At 49.2% G+C, this 15,324-nt stretch overlaps 1 protein-coding gene across 3 annotated transcripts in view; it reads right to left on the bottom strand.

The window, feature by feature from the left end:
- Ift54 (intraflagellar transport 54) overlaps positions 1-14,287 on the bottom strand; it is a 42,682-nt gene extending 28,395 nt beyond the window's left edge. Inside the window, exons 1-7 of one of the 3 annotated variants that reach the window (XM_048441875.3) lie at positions 14,085-14,287; positions 10,568-10,636; positions 8,900-9,061; positions 7,597-7,734; positions 7,090-7,503; positions 3,537-3,608; positions 549-624 (exon numbers count right to left, since the gene is read on the bottom strand). In XM_048441875.3, the coding sequence (XP_048297832.3) occupies positions 549-624; positions 3,537-3,608; positions 7,090-7,503; positions 7,597-7,734; positions 8,900-9,061; positions 10,568-10,636; positions 14,085-14,207 (1,054 nt within the window). In that variant the 5' untranslated portion in view covers positions 14,208-14,287. The remainder of the gene's footprint in view (positions 1-548; positions 625-3,536; positions 3,609-7,089; positions 7,504-7,596; positions 7,735-8,899; positions 9,062-10,567; positions 10,637-14,084) is intronic. The other 2 variants (XM_048441877.3, XM_048441879.3) reach the window with 2 other exon arrangements.
- Positions 14,288-15,324: the final 1,037 nt, after the last annotated feature.

Genomic DNA, 15,324 nt, shown 5'->3' with positions numbered 1-15,324 from the left:
GTCACAGGCTAGGAAGAACATAATTCTTCCAAAACTACCATTGCTCAGCCAAAGCCACTTCATAATTCAGTGACATTCGTAAGCCTCCAACACTAGCGGCTGTCCCAGGATCCCCAAGCTCTCCTGTTCTGTCTGCTAAGCAAATTCCAGTCCAGGCCTGTGAGGCTAGCTCTCAACAAGATTCCTTCTTTAAGTGCAACAGCATCTGCCTGGGGGCTCTCTGTGTCTGATCTGCAACAGGGTTAAACTCTTCTACCAGAGCAGAAGAGCAATGAGACTGAGACAGCTGACAAGTAATTCTGAAAGGAAGTTCAACGCACCCATCAGATTTCAAGAGGTTCTCCTGCCCTGGGACCACAAGTTTGCATGTATACACTCACGCCCCTCTGTGGATATGTGCAGAAGCCACAGTTTCCAGTTTCAGCGTCTACACCCCCCTCCCCAGTGTGTGGCAGTGCTGTGCTCCCCAAGGCTCCCTGCTACTACCCCTGGCCAGACACAAAGGCCGGCCTCCATTCCAGCTACGTGCACAGGCAGCTTTGCAGTACCTTCCAGTGAATTCTTGGATCGCCGTTTTGATGTTTTTGATGGCAAGGACCTGGATGCTCCTGCAGAAACCTCAGCCTTAAAGAAGAGAAAGACAAGAATTACTTGGCACATTGTACATCGATTCTATCAGAACTTACTTTTCATGCTATGCTGGAAGAGTGTAACGGGACACATCTTTTGGCCTGAGGGACCACACCAGCCCATGTGACTATAGCCTCGAACCTGAAGTGAGAAGGAGAGATCAACCTCCTCGCCCTGCACGTAGATCCGTCTGAGCCACTGATTGGGAAACTGTGAGATGTGCCTATGAGGAGCCTACCTCTGCTGCTACACAGTCCCAGGCTGAAGGATAAGACACTTGTCAAACTGTGCTGTGCAGGGGCTGGAGATATGGCTCAGCGGTTAAAGCACTGTCTGCTCTTCCAAAGGTCCTGAGTTCAATTCCCAGCAACCACATGGTGGCTCACAACCATCTGTAATGAGGTCTGGTGCCCTCTTCTGGCCTGTAGGCATACATATGCATACATAATATTGTAGACATAATAAATGAATAAATATTAAAAAAAAACTGTGTTGTGCAGCAGGTGATTTCCTCAGAGGCTCAACACCTCAGGGGGAAGCATTTGCACAAGCTAAGATGTCATAGGGTTAATCAGCAATATAGCTTTACAGGCCCCCTTCTTAGATGCAGCCCATCACTGACCAAGAAGTCACACAGAGTACATGACCGCACTCAATTACAGTAATGGATTTGTACAGAACTCTGTGAGTAATACCTTCTAGCGTGGTTTAAAAACAAAAACAACAACCAAAAAAAAAAAAAGGAGTCAGAAAAAAACACAGTACAGTCCTCTCCCTCAGTCCCTCCCTCCCTCCTCCTTCCTCATTCTCTCTATCTTCTCGTCCTCCAACCTTCCCACCCCCCCCCCCACCTTACCTGGCACAGTCTAACACTCTCATCTCCAAATAGCCCCATGGCCTCCCCAGCCCTGCTATAGTTGCCTGCATCTCCTGGTTCTGAATACTTCAAGATGAATTATGGAAGTTGTTTTCAACTCTTCAATGGTCCCTCAATACCTATGATGAAGCTGGGTGGTGGTGGTGCATGTCTTTAATTCCAGCACTCGGGAGGCAGAGGTAGGTGGATCTCTATGAGTTCGAGGCCAGCCTGGTCTACAAGAGCTAGTTCCAGGAGAGGCACCAAAGATACAGAGAGCCTTGTCTCGAAAAATACAAAACAAAACAAAAAATACCTATGATGAATCTAGCCTCCCCAAGATGGCCTACAAAGGGATGATACCATGATTATGCATCAGCTACAGAAGACACATTGTAGGGTCTGAAATTCACCAGGCAGAGCTTAGATGGATCCCTCTACCTGGTTGTCCCTGGAAGCCACCTCCACCATCTCCCCCAAATGATCTACACATACTAGACTTGTCATGCAAAGATGTGCATAAACCTGGAAGGGCCCACAGAATGCCATCCCACCTGCCCAGCAGGTGATAAGCCAGGCACACAAGGTAGCACAACACCCTCTCTGCCCAGGCCCAGCAGACCAGAGAGATCAGAGCACTCCACAGCTTCGATGCAAGTCTAAACCGACATCTCTTAAAACTGTTCCTCAGGGGCTGGGAAGATGACTCAGTGAGTGTAAATGATCCTTCAGCTCAATTTGCCAACCTGATAAACGCAACCACCTGGGAATTGGGCTTCTGGGCGTGTCTGTGGGGTCATCTTGGATAGATTAATGAGATGGAAAGATGCCCCCACCTCACTGTTAGTGGCACCTGTCACTGGCTGAAAACTATAATCAGATCCCTAAGCTCCTGTGGTTACGTCCTCCCTGCTATGACAGACTGTGAACAAAATTAAACCCCTTCTCTCTGAAGTTGCTTTTGTCAGGGGATTTTCATCGCAGCATCAGAAAAGTAACTAAAACACCTCGCAAGCATAAAGGCCTGAGTTCGGAACTCCAGAATCCACAGAAAAGCTGGATGTATGGCACAAGTGTCTATAATCCTTCTGTTCCCACAGAGAGATGGAAGGTGAAGACAGGAGAACCCCAGGAAACATGGCCCAGTTAGCCTGGGACATAAATCAGAAAAACAACAAAGATCCTGTTTCAAAAAAGGTGGAAGAGAGAACTGACCTTAAAAGTGTCCTCTAATCTCCACACACAAAGCATGGCAGACAAATGGCTACATTCACTCACACATGCACGCATGCATACACATTTTGCATACACGTATACACACACATGCCTGCACACACACACACACATACATGCATGTGTGCATACATATGCTTCACACACAAATACACACACATGCACACACACACATGCAAGCATGTGCACATACACACATAATACTGGCTTTTATTGTCAACTTTCCACATACTAGAGAAGCCAGAGAAAAGGAAACCTCAGTTTAAGAATTGCTTCCATCATGAGCCAGGTGTAATGGTACAAATCTCTAATCCTAGCACTCAGGAAGCAAAGACAGGCTGCTCTCTGAGTTTGAGGTCAGCTTAGTCTACAGAGCAAGTTCCAGGGCAGCCAGCACTATACAGAGAAACCCTATCTCAAAAAAAAAAAAAAAAAAAAAAGAAAAGAAAAGAAAAGAAAAGAAGGAAGGAAGGAAGGAAGGAAATAAAGGAAAGAAAGAAAGAGGGAAAGAAGCACCATCAGATGGTGTGGGAGCATGTCTGTGGGGTACCTTCTGGACTGCTGATTGACGTGTGCAATGCCATCCCCAGCAGGTAGGCCCAGACTACAGAGAAGCCGACTGAGAGTCTGGGAGCAAGGCAGTGTGCAGTGTTCCTTTACTCTCTGCCGCAGTCCTGCCTCCAGACTTCCTCTGATGATAGACTGTGATGTGGAAGTATACACCACATGAACCTTTACCTCCCCCAGGTAGGTTTTAGTGTGGCAACAGAAAGCAAACATAGACAGACAGACAGAAAATCTTGTTTTTAAACGTTACCTCCATCTCTGCTTTGGCATCTTTGAAGGATCCATCCGACAACTTTTTAGGCATCTCCCCTGAGCTTGTTGACTATAAAAAGAAGAATTGTTAAAATCTGTAATATTAACAACGAAAAGCAAAGCACTGAGATACAGTACATGACACTGAGGAACACAAAGGACTTCTCACACAGGAGCACATTGCCACTCCAGGTCTGAGAACCATGTTATTCTACCGAGAAGTTCCAGAGTCTTTCAAGAAAACTGTGGAGATCTAGAGACACCCTCAGGTAGGTAGGGCCTCTCAGGAAATCACACAGGACATCCGGGATCCAGAAGTGAGGGGTGGTGTGACTGTAAACTCACTCCTGTCTTCTGGGTGTCTCTTGATAATGAAGTAACTGCAGAATGGAAGGACTCCTCACAGCTACAGTGAAAATACTGTCGGGAACCAAGTGAGTACTGTAAATTCCATCTTATTACTTAAACCAGCTCTCTGAGATCCAGGCAAAAGGAGACAAACTGACATCACTAAAGTTCATGGTGAAAGTGTGGAATGGAACGGAATCATTAGTAATTGCTGAATTCAGGTCAGCCTCAACCTTCACAGCCATAGCTTTTAGTCTCAGAGAGGCAACGAGTCGATGGCCAGGCCCCAGCAAAGGCTGAGCCAGCAGTGAGGCTCTAATGCCACTCTGGAGCCCCGCTGACTGCACCCACCGTGGAGCCCCGCTGACTACACCCACCCTGGAGCCCCGCTGACTGCACCCACCCTGGAGCCCCGCTGACTGCACCCACCCTGGAGCCCCGCTGACTGCACCCACCCTGGAGCCCCGCTGACTGCACCCACCCTGGAGCCCCGCTGACTACACCCACCCTGGAGCCCCGTTGATTACACACGTTTGCACCTTTCTTCACAGAAGTCCACCGGGCAGCCTGAGAACATCTCCTTCTAGACAGTAAAAGAGCAGGGCCTGGGAACTGGCCAGAGTGGGAGTGGCTGCAGAAAAACACTAGGGGGTCCTCTGTGAGGGATGTCACATCTGCATGGCACTTCTGGCCACAGGAAACTTCACTGTTGGCTTCCAAGACCCACAGCGCACAATAAAAGCACCCCCAGATCAATAGCAGAAGAGCCAGATGAACAGAAACACCAGGAGGTCTCAGCAAACTGAACTTCACTTGACTATGGTTTTTCAGCCTTTGAAACGAAACCATCACTTGTGTTTGGCTCTTGCACAAACACTCCTCTCTGGAACAGCCCTTCAGCAGTAGCTTCAGTGAGCAGGGCATGCGGATTCTTGATCTGGAGTCAGGCCTGAGGAAGGCCGTTTGTGTGAGGGACTGCCTCACATAGCTGGAAAACAGCAGAATACACTTGTGCCTCTCAAAACACAGCTCAATGAAAAATACTTCCTTAGAGGTAATGAGAGGAAATAGCTCATTTCCCAAAGTCATCAAGGAACCCAGGTTACCATGACACAGGTACATTATGACACTGGGTACATCACTCCAGGATGTGTGTGGGAAGTTAAAATGTGACTTAAATAGCAAACACCCAAGTAAGTGTGAACACTAAACACTAGAAGAGAACACTAAACACAACCATCGACAAAGTGACACAGCCTCACCACACCAGATCTAGAAAAGGGAACACGCTGACACCCAGACAGGCAGTCACAGGACACTGGCACGGCTGGTCCTACAAAGTCCACTCCTCTCCCAGACAGTCACCTCGCTGCAGCTCAGAGCAAGATGACTGCCATCAGTAGGTTTCGGGCCAGCCTACATCTTGGCTGCCCTCTGGTCAGCAGCTGCAAGCAGGTGGACTCTCAGCCCCTCGAAGATGCTTCATGCACACTGGGCTCCAGCCACCTATGAGAGGGTTCTCTGGATATGCAATGAAGGACGATCTAGATTTAACTGAACTGGGAAGACCTGCAGACCATGGGCAGCATCACTCACGGGCTATGAGAGAAAAGGCAAACTGCTCTGGGACTCCATGTCTCCAGGGCCTGCTGTCGAGTCCTCTCTGTCGGGATGGACTACACACTGGAGCCACAAACAACAGGAAACCCAACCTTCTTAGAACTGTTTCTTGTGAGCTGTTTGTCACAGCAGAGAGAACTGACTAGAGAACTGACTAGGCACCTGCATTCAGAAAGCCATGAGAATCAGGAGAGTTTCCTGGCCAACCTCGATTTTACCTGAAAAATCATTAAACAGGAAGTACAGGAAAATGGGAGTCTTAAGACAATTATAATGCGTAAAGAAACTGTGAAAGTAGCTCAAATCCTTAATAAGCTCAGTCATGTCCACACACCAAGGGAGACCACGCCTGGATATGTGGCAAATGACACAATTTGCAAATGGCAGCAGACAAGCGACCCTGGCATCATCTAGCAAGACAAAGCAAGGCCAACAGCACACCAGCTCTCTGTCTGGCAGGGAGCTGGCAAACGCTACACTCTGAGGACAGGAGACATTTGGCAGCAGTGTTTCCTGGCTCCCTCTCTGAATTCCCAGACACTTCAAAAGCTGCTATGAACTGATCGGTGCCATCCAAAGATTCAAGATCGAAAAAGCCATCTATCCCTTGCCCAATGCTTGACTCATTCCTTCACCTAAGGTCTACTATACACCTACTATGTGCCGGCAGTCTACTAGACCAGGAATTCAACAGTGAACGGAAGTAACACACAAAGTATATGCTTAAGGATATTTTCAATGTTTGAAAGCTTCCTGAATAATACTGAGTTAAATGGTTGAACTACTATTAATAAGTAACAAAAATATTTAAAGTTTTTTAAAAACTATGCCAGTAAGACAGATCAGTGTGCAAAAGCATTTTCCATGCAAACCCAGCACTTTGAGTTAGAGCTCCAGAACCCAGCATAAAGGTTAGGAGAACCAACTCCGCAAAGTTCTCCCCGGCCTCTACACTGTGGCATGGACACACCCACGTTTACAACCATTTCGTGCACCCATACATAACAATTAATAAAGCTTTTAAAAATTTAAGATACCTGACACAAAACTGGTATCTCTTTGAATTACTACATGGAACCAAAGACAGCTACAACTCAGTGGCAAACTTCCTAGATGGCAGGTTCAGCAGCAGCGAGATGACTCAACAGTCCCTGCTAATGCTTGCTGAGATGCAGAGTTCAATTCTCAGCACCCACACATCAGGCGGCTCACAACCACCTGTGCCTCCAGCAAACGTTACATGCATTCACACAAATTTTGAAAACTAAAAACTAAATCTATAAAAAAGCAAAGGAGGACAGATGCTGTGTTAGGGAGCACGCCACACTCTCCCTGAAAGGGCCTTGGGGCTTGGAGGATTACGCGAGCTGGCGCCTCCTGCTGAGAACTTGGGTTCATTTCCCAGCAATCACAAGGCAGCTCAGAACCTCCAGTAACTCCAGCACCAGGGGACGTGATGCCCTCTTCAGGCCCCTGGGCTCCTACATATACATGGTGCCCATACACTCACTCAAGCACATCCATAAACATAAAAATAATAACACATCTAAAAGGAAAAAAGAAAGTCATAATCATGGCCATGCCTTTCTCTCTGGCTTGTCTGGATCTCTGCTTTTCTCCCTGTCAGTGTCTCGGGAATGTTCCCCGTTCTTCATTTTCCGCCGTTCCCGGTCTTTCCCCTTGTCGCGGTCTCGGTCCTTCAGCCTCTCTTTTTCTTTCCCGCCCTCACTCCTCCTGTCTCTCTCCTTGTCCCTTTCGGCTTCTCTGTCCCGGTCTTTGTTGCTTCTGTCCCTGTCCTGCTTGGCCCGTGTTCTGGCTTTCTCCCGCTCTCCGTCTCTGTTTCTGTCCTTGTCAGAGTCTCTGTGTCGGTCTCTGTCAGGCTCCTTCGCCTTGTCCTTGTCCCTCTCCTTCTCCCGGGGTTTGTTTTCGTCCTTCAGTTCCTCCTGCTTGTGCTCTGCGCTCGTGCTTCTCTCCTTCCCCTCAGAGCTCCTTTTGTCCTGAAGAAAAGCGAACGGACACGGACATCATTTTCACATTTTACTTACACTGTGAAGACCTGCTACTTCGAAGATGCGCCGCCTACCACTCACCTCTTTATGAGTTCTGGACTCTTCTTCCTTCATGCCCTTGTTATCGGACTCGGGTGCTTTGGAGGTCCGTGCGGCCCGTCCTCTCGAGTCTCCCTTCTCCCCAGCTAAGACTCTCTTCACTGCCTCATCGCTGGAGAGCTTGTTGGCCATGTCAGGGAAGGGGAAATGATGTCAGCACGGACAACCAATGAAAATGGAGCACTCAAGGACAGTTCATTAGACAGATTTTCTTCCCGCCGTAAAGGACATTTGGAGGATAAAACATAAAATGGTAGTGACAAAACCCCCCATTTGACAGCCAAGCTAATAATCCCACCACCCCTCTACCCGACTGTCAGTGTGGACATGGGTGTGGCTCCAGTAACCCACATAGCACTACAAATGTCTTCAAACAGAATCCCAGGATCTAATCCCCACACATCTATTAGTACAGTTATTACAAAACAAAAAATTTAAATTATAAGGATGAGGGAAAAGTGGAGCCTGTGAGTCATTGGGGATGCAGAGTGCCATCCTCCAGAAGACACTGAGGCAGCTCCTCACAGTCAGACACAGAATAACCAGCATGACCTGGCCACCACCCTCCCAGGCTTACAGCAAAAGAACTGAAAACTGGTCTAAAGAGACAGCTCCACCCTGTGTTCAGAGAGACACTGTTTGTGACAGTGAGCAAGTAAAAGCAACACAGATGTCCCTTGACAGACGAGTGGACAAACAATGTAGTCTATCCACAGAGCAGAGTATTGCTAACTAAGTGGGAAGAAAACTGACCCCGATACACATACAGTGGATGAACTCTGAGGACGCCATGCTACTGAAAGGACAAATATTACCACTTAAGGACAAATAGTTACTGAGGTAGGAGGAACAGGAGAGTACATTCTTACCTGATGGGCACAGAACGTTAGTTTCGCAAACGAAGCATAGATGACAGTGATGACACACATCACTAATGTATTCAAACTAGAGCACTAATGTATTCACACACTCAAATGCATGACGACCAGGACAGTTGCCACTTGGATTTGACACAACAGAAAGCTCCCTCAAGTCTCATCAGATGCAGATTCTGGCTTCTGCAGTCCTCCCAGTCGTCAGGGTACTGGACAGCTCTCTGTCGGTGGACTTTTCTGTCCCGCCAACCAATTCCCAAATAACCAGAAAGAGCAGCACAGGACCTGCTCACTCACACACCTGCTCCACCTGCTCCACAAGCATGGACGAGGAAAGCTTTCCCACCAGCTCGACCAGTCTCGGACGTGCTGCCTACCAGGAAGGCTCCCAGAGGCAGGCTTCCACCTACCTTGTTGAGGCAGCACTTGCCAATCAACTGAAGCAACTCGTTGGTTCTCTCAGGTTCATGCCCGGCCACGATTCGAGCTGGTTTTGCTGCCAAGGGTTCTCCTGAGACCATCATGACCACATCTATGGCCTTCTGTAGGAAGCTAATTTTTGCATCTTTATCCTGAAATATTTCCATGTAAGAGACAAATATTAAAATAAATACTTTAGGGCTGGAGAAATGACTCAGTAATTGGAAATGTAGAAAGCTGTGTAGAAAGTTGTTACAGAGGACCCGAGTTTCCATTCCCAGCACCCATATCAGGTGGCTCATAACCACCTGTGGCTCTAGCTCCAAATGATCTGACATCCTATTCTGGACTCCACAGGCACTGCACTCACACATTAACGACACACACACACACACACACACACACACAGAAGTTTTGGGTTTTTTTTTCCTTAAAAAGGAAGCCATGAACTTGGGAGGGAGGGAATGGAGGGAACACCAGGGGAGCAGGAGGGAGGCAGTGGTAGACAGATATGAACAAAATACTCTGTAAAAATATATGAAATTTTCAAAAAAAACATTTTAAAGGAAAACTTCGATTTTAAAATAAATACTTTGAGGCATTTGTACGACCCTCGGTATATTCAATAGGCACAGAATGGTTCCTCTTTACATGAAAAACTATTTTTAGATGGATGACAAATTCAGGATTTCTGATTTTTTATAACCTTTTATGAACTTTCACTGTTTACAACAAAGTCTACTCATTCAAGCTTTCAGTGCCATTAATGGGCTAGCATTAACCTAGAACACTCCATCTGTTTGGGGTCTTTTGTTTGTTTTTGAGATATGGCCTGCATGGCCCAGGCTAGCTTCAAACTTGTGATGCATCTCAGCCACCCAAGTGCTTGGAAAGCAGGTGTACCCCACCATGTCCAGCGACTGAGTCTGCTTTGCTTTACTTTTGTGTTTTGGGACAGGATCTTGCTGTATCCTTGCCTGGAGGGTACTCGCTATGTAGTCTACGCTGGCCTTGAACTTGCAGCAGTCCTCCTGACTCAGTACCTAGTGCTGGGATTATAGCTATACATCAGCAAAGTTGGCTGTAATTCTGCCTTTTTGTTTTCCTCCTGTACGTGTACAGATGTGTGTGTGCATAGACACGTGGGTATAAATGTTGGGGCTGTTGTACAAGCACAAGTGTGTGTGTGCATATGGAGGCCAGAGATCAACCTCGGGTGTCATTCATTCTTCAGGATATATCTACTTGGTGTGTTGAGACAGGGTCTCAGGGTCCTAAAGCTCACTTATTTTCCTAGGCTACCTGGTCACCAAGCACCTCTCCAGCTCTGGGATTGCCAATATACACTGTCATACCCAGCTTTTCACACAGGTCCTGCGGGATATAACTGCGGTCTGCATGTTTGCATGGCAAGCCCTTAACCAACTGAGTTCTCTCTCCAGCCCCAAATTCTGTTTTTCAGAATATCATTTAGCATAGCATACTGTTACCACAAAAGAGAAAATGAAACAAGAGATGTATACATAACTCAAAATCAGCCTTGTGTTCTACCCATCAAACTGCACAGGCATGGAACACATAGTGGTGTGCAGCTTGTAAAACATGCTCTACTCCTGAAGGCAAGGGTGCGGAGGAAAGGAACTCACAGCAGAACCTACCTTGACATTGTCTGACTTCATCTCAGCATCTGTGTAGAGGCCCTTCATGAAGCCAGTTATCCTGATCACCTGCAGAAGGCAGAAGAAACCATCATATACACCTCACTGGACAGCCCCTGCACTGACTCACCCACTGAACCCCACTCCCAGGAGAGGTTAGAACCCGGTCACACCTACAGCTCTAACTGCCTCATCCCCTTCCTCAACAAAGGTTTGATACCTACAAAATTCGAAGCTCAGGCTTCAGAGAATAGTCAGTTATAGAGACAGCAAAGACTACCAACACTGAGCTGGTACTGGGAAAGGAGACGAAGAGGTGCCAGGGACTGATTCCCACTGAGGCCAGAGACTGACAAGGAAGAGCTTGAATGTACACACTAAACAAAAGAAAACAACCACCAAGTCCAGGCTGGCAGGTTCCAGCAGAGGGACCAAAGTTACGTGGGATAGCAGGAGCCTGAGGCCACGGCTACAGCAGGTCTGACTCCAGTCTCTTTGCAGCAACTTGAGAGCACAAACCGAAGCACTCAAGGAGACACAAACAGCTTTTATATAGTAGAGGACCTGACCACACAAACCTTCGCCAGGGCGCTTAGAACCAGTTGGTGGAATGAACTCCAGAAAGCAGCTACTTAGCCTGGGTATCTAAAGCCAGTTCCAGAATAGTATGTCATTTCTTACCACAATGGAGTGTTCCTCCATCCGATCACATTTGTTCTCTCCCTATCATGCCCCTCCCCACAAATAACCTATAACCTAGTTACCTCTAGCAAAGCACTATGATATTCTGTTCCTCTATGCCCCTATATCTGGCTAGAGTCCTGGGTTCTCAGAGGAGTAAGTTACTAGAAAATCAGTAAAACAGGTAGCAACAGCATTTAAAACAAAATTAAAAAAATAAAAAGCCATCAGGAATGTGAATGTGGTATTTAGTAAGGACTCGTATGACCAGGCAAATGGTACACAGTAACACGTTACCAGGAGGCAGGTTTAAAAACATCAGCAGCAAGACAGCCCCATGTGATGCCACCTCCTCCTCTGGGATGGGGCTACAGCTACTTTGGCTGCATCGTACTAGTTATTAATTAATCTGGAAGAGTCCATCTCACAACAAACTACAGGAGAGTCACTACTCTGCTGGGCTGGGCTTGTGCCAGGCCATTTTGAGAAGATGGTAGCAGGTACATGGACCACCAGAGCATCCTGCTCTAAGGTTTAGAGAAGGTAGCTGGCATGGGGACCACCAGGGCATCCTGACCTAAGGTTTAGAGAAGGTAGCTGGCATGGGGACTACCAGGGCATCCTGACCTAAGGTTTAGAGAAGGTAGCTGGCATGGGGACTACCAGGGCATCCTGACCTAAGGTTTAGAGAAGGTAGCTGGCATGGGGACCACCCTCAGGACAACAGCAGTTTAAACTGTGAGCAGTAACTGTAACAAGAGACATTCATATCACAGAACAGAGGCTTACTTAATGAAGAAACAGCCAGCTAGCTGTAGTTAACCCATGAAGGTGACTTGAATATAATATTCAGGGAGAGAAAAGAACCTACCAGGAGGCTCTCTACCTGTGATCTGAAAATATTTCCAAGCAGGTCAACTCTGACAAGGAGGCAACAGCTAGTATACTTATCTTTATACCAGAACATATTGGCTTCACCACTGGATCCAGAAAAGTCTAGAAGAAAAGCACCTCATACCTTATCTGTCTACCTGCACATCTCTTCTGCTTCTCCTTCCCTACCTCCCACCAGCCCCACTCCATTCCTGAGTGACTTCAGGACGAGGTGCACTCAGAAAGTCATGGGCTGATGGTACAGAAGAAAAGCACAGGTTTGGCAGACTCTCCACTGTAATAGGCCGGTGCCAGACTGGCTAACTCTTCCCAGCTCCTTCATGTTGGAGGACAGCAACTGCTTGCTTCCTGGGGCTCCCACAGCCAGTTCCTTTGATCAGCCAGCGGAGTTCCTCGGTATCTGAGTAGATAGATTCTAGAGTATTCCTGGACACACCTAAGACTGCTAACAGACAGGGCCATGTTCCTCGACAGCACCCATTACAAGCTAAGGTAGGAGGGCCAAAATGAGTCAAGCAGAGGGTGGGCAAAGATGCTCAACCAGCTGAGAGGAGGAGGGACAACACCAGGGGAGACCATGAGCTCTGGAGACTGACTAATAAGTCCCAACAACACCCCAAGTTCCAGAGTACCCTGTGGACCATGCCAATTGGGCTCACCCCCTGCAGCGATACTCTGGAGCTACCAGGAGCCCTGACAGACTCCACACAATTGTGACTGTTGTACAATGCTATGTACCTCATCCAGGGTAGCTCCCAGGAGATTCGCTAACAAACGGAAGTCATGCTCTAAAGAGACACAATGGTAAGTGGGAAGAAAAAAATATGAGTGTTTTTTTAGGGGAGCCCAGAAGTCTCCTTGTAAGAGGTGGCAAAGTAAGGCAGGTCCCAAGAGCTTGTAGGCTTGAGTCTCCAAAATGGAAGACACCATGGCCCTAGCCAAGCTCTCAGTCAGGCCCCAGACAAGGACCTCCACCCTACCTTATACTCAACTATAAGCAGAGCCCAATTCCAGGCTTTCAACACACACTCCAGCTCCTAACAGCACCCTGACCCTGCGCCCCAGGCCTATTCCAGGGCTCAGCCCCACATACTGATGTTGGCCCTGGCCTCCATCCCCACCCCAGTCTCAGCTTCTGGCCCCAGCAACCCCGAACTTACAGCCTGACTCCAGACTCAGACCCGGACGCTGACCCTTAGATCTCCACACAGACCACTTGACCCAGCCTCTAGCCTGGAACCTCACCTTGAACCGGGCCCACAACCTGGCCTGTAACCGGCCCTCCAAACCTACAATCAATCCTAGACCCTGGATTCAGCACCCTCCCTATCAGCCTGGCACCAGACCCAGGCCTCAGACCCGCACTTGGCATTGACCCTCCAACCCAACCCGAACCTGCAACCAATCCTGACCCTCACACTAACGAGCATCCTCTATGCTACCCTGACTCCAACTGAAGCCCAACCCTGACCCTCACCCTCACCTGGACCTGCATCTCCACCCTCACCCCACTCTGGCTCCACCAGCACCCGGGGCCTGACCCTCACTCACCTCAGTCTAGATCTGCACCCCCGAGACTAATCTTCACTTCCACCTGAGTCCTGACTGTCACCCTACTCGGACGCTCACTCTACCTGAACACTCACCTTGACTCGATCCTCATTCTGACCCTCACCCCAACCCGCATCCTATTCAGACCCGCATCCTACCCGGACCCTCACCTCATCCAGACCTTCACCCGGACACTCACTTCGTCCGCAGCCAACCCTAACCTTCACCCCGACCCTCACCCAGTCCCACACCCTACCCCAAGCCTCAACCAGTCCCACACCTACCCTGACCCTTAACCGGTCCGGCACCCTACCCCCGCCCTCGTCCAGTCCCGCACTCTATCCCTTCCCTCACCCCACCTCGACCTGAATCTGACTTGACCCGCGCCCACCTCAGTGATGATGTCGTGCAGGTAGCGAAACGGAGGCTTGTTCAGCAGCTTCTCGGTGAGCGGCGGCCTGCGGATCACTTTACCCAGAGCCTCCTGCGTCCGCCGCACCACTGCCGCGTTCATGGCGCTGGCGCTGGCGCCCGCCCGCACCCCGCCTCGCGCGCCGCGCCTCCGCCCGGTGCCCCGAGATGCCCGCCGTCCCGGCGCGCCGGTCTCCCATCCCACAGTGCACCGCAACTCGCCACCGCGCTTGCGCGCGCCACCCGCGCGCAGTCTCTAGGGCCGCGCGGCCTTGGCAACGGACGCGCGCCAGGCCCGGCCCAGCCCCTCCGACCTCTCTAGCTGCGCAGGAGGACAGGCGCGTGCGGCCTCGGTGGCTGCTTGAACCAGAGCAGCTCCGTCCGCCCCACGCACCCGAAGGAGTTGCACATCGCTGCCCAGAGACCTGGCTATTCTGTGTGAAAAAGAAGCGATCGTTTCTAAAGAAAGCGTAGGAAGAGACATGTTTAAAGTAACACCCACCAGAAAAATAACACTTCACATTAACCTGGAGAACATCCATTCTCCCTTCATCCCTTCATTTCGGTTTCCTGCCCAGCCTTGGGTAATCTTGAAAATGCTGCCACGTGGGGAAACTGTGTCCTTTCACATTTTCTGTGCACTTAGTTCACAGAAACTGAGCCAAAGCTGTGAAGTGGCTAGGTCTTTAAACTAGGATGCTGCAGCCTCCCCCCCCCCCCCCCCCCCGCCACCTCCTTCCCCAGGCGATGTAGGAGAGAAGCCTGTGGTTTTTACCGGTGGTGATCCTCCCGGATGCCTCATGAGAATCAGATGCTGCTGTGTCTGAGATCTGGATTTCCTCCTCCTCCCAGATTGAAGGAACCCCAGTTAGGACATTGTCCCTAATTTGCCTTCCATGGCCACATCAGGGGGGTTAGAAACTCTTTAAGAACCCTCTCAATCCTGAACCCCAGCTCGAGTTGGTCTCCGGGTGGGCAGAATTCAGAAAGCAGAGGTTCTATCTCTAAACACTGTCCCTGAGAACAGACCCACGCACACATAGGGATAAATTAGAGATACCTCTGACTTTGGGAGTTTACTGAGGACCTGGGTGGGTCCTAGGCCTTACAAAAGGAAGGTGATGACTGATCCTTTCACAGCCTGTAGAGTGCAGGACAGTAAATGGAACCAAGAGGCCCTGTGAAGGTCCAGAGTTCAGGGTTTGATGGCTCTTTGGGAG

This window comes from Myodes glareolus, chromosome 1, assembly GCF_982192425.1.
Source record: "Myodes glareolus chromosome 1, mMyoGla1.1, whole genome shotgun sequence".
Classification (NCBI taxonomy): domain Eukaryota; kingdom Metazoa; phylum Chordata; class Mammalia; order Rodentia; family Cricetidae; genus Myodes; species Myodes glareolus.
This window is presented reverse-complemented; position numbering and strand designations above follow the sequence as displayed.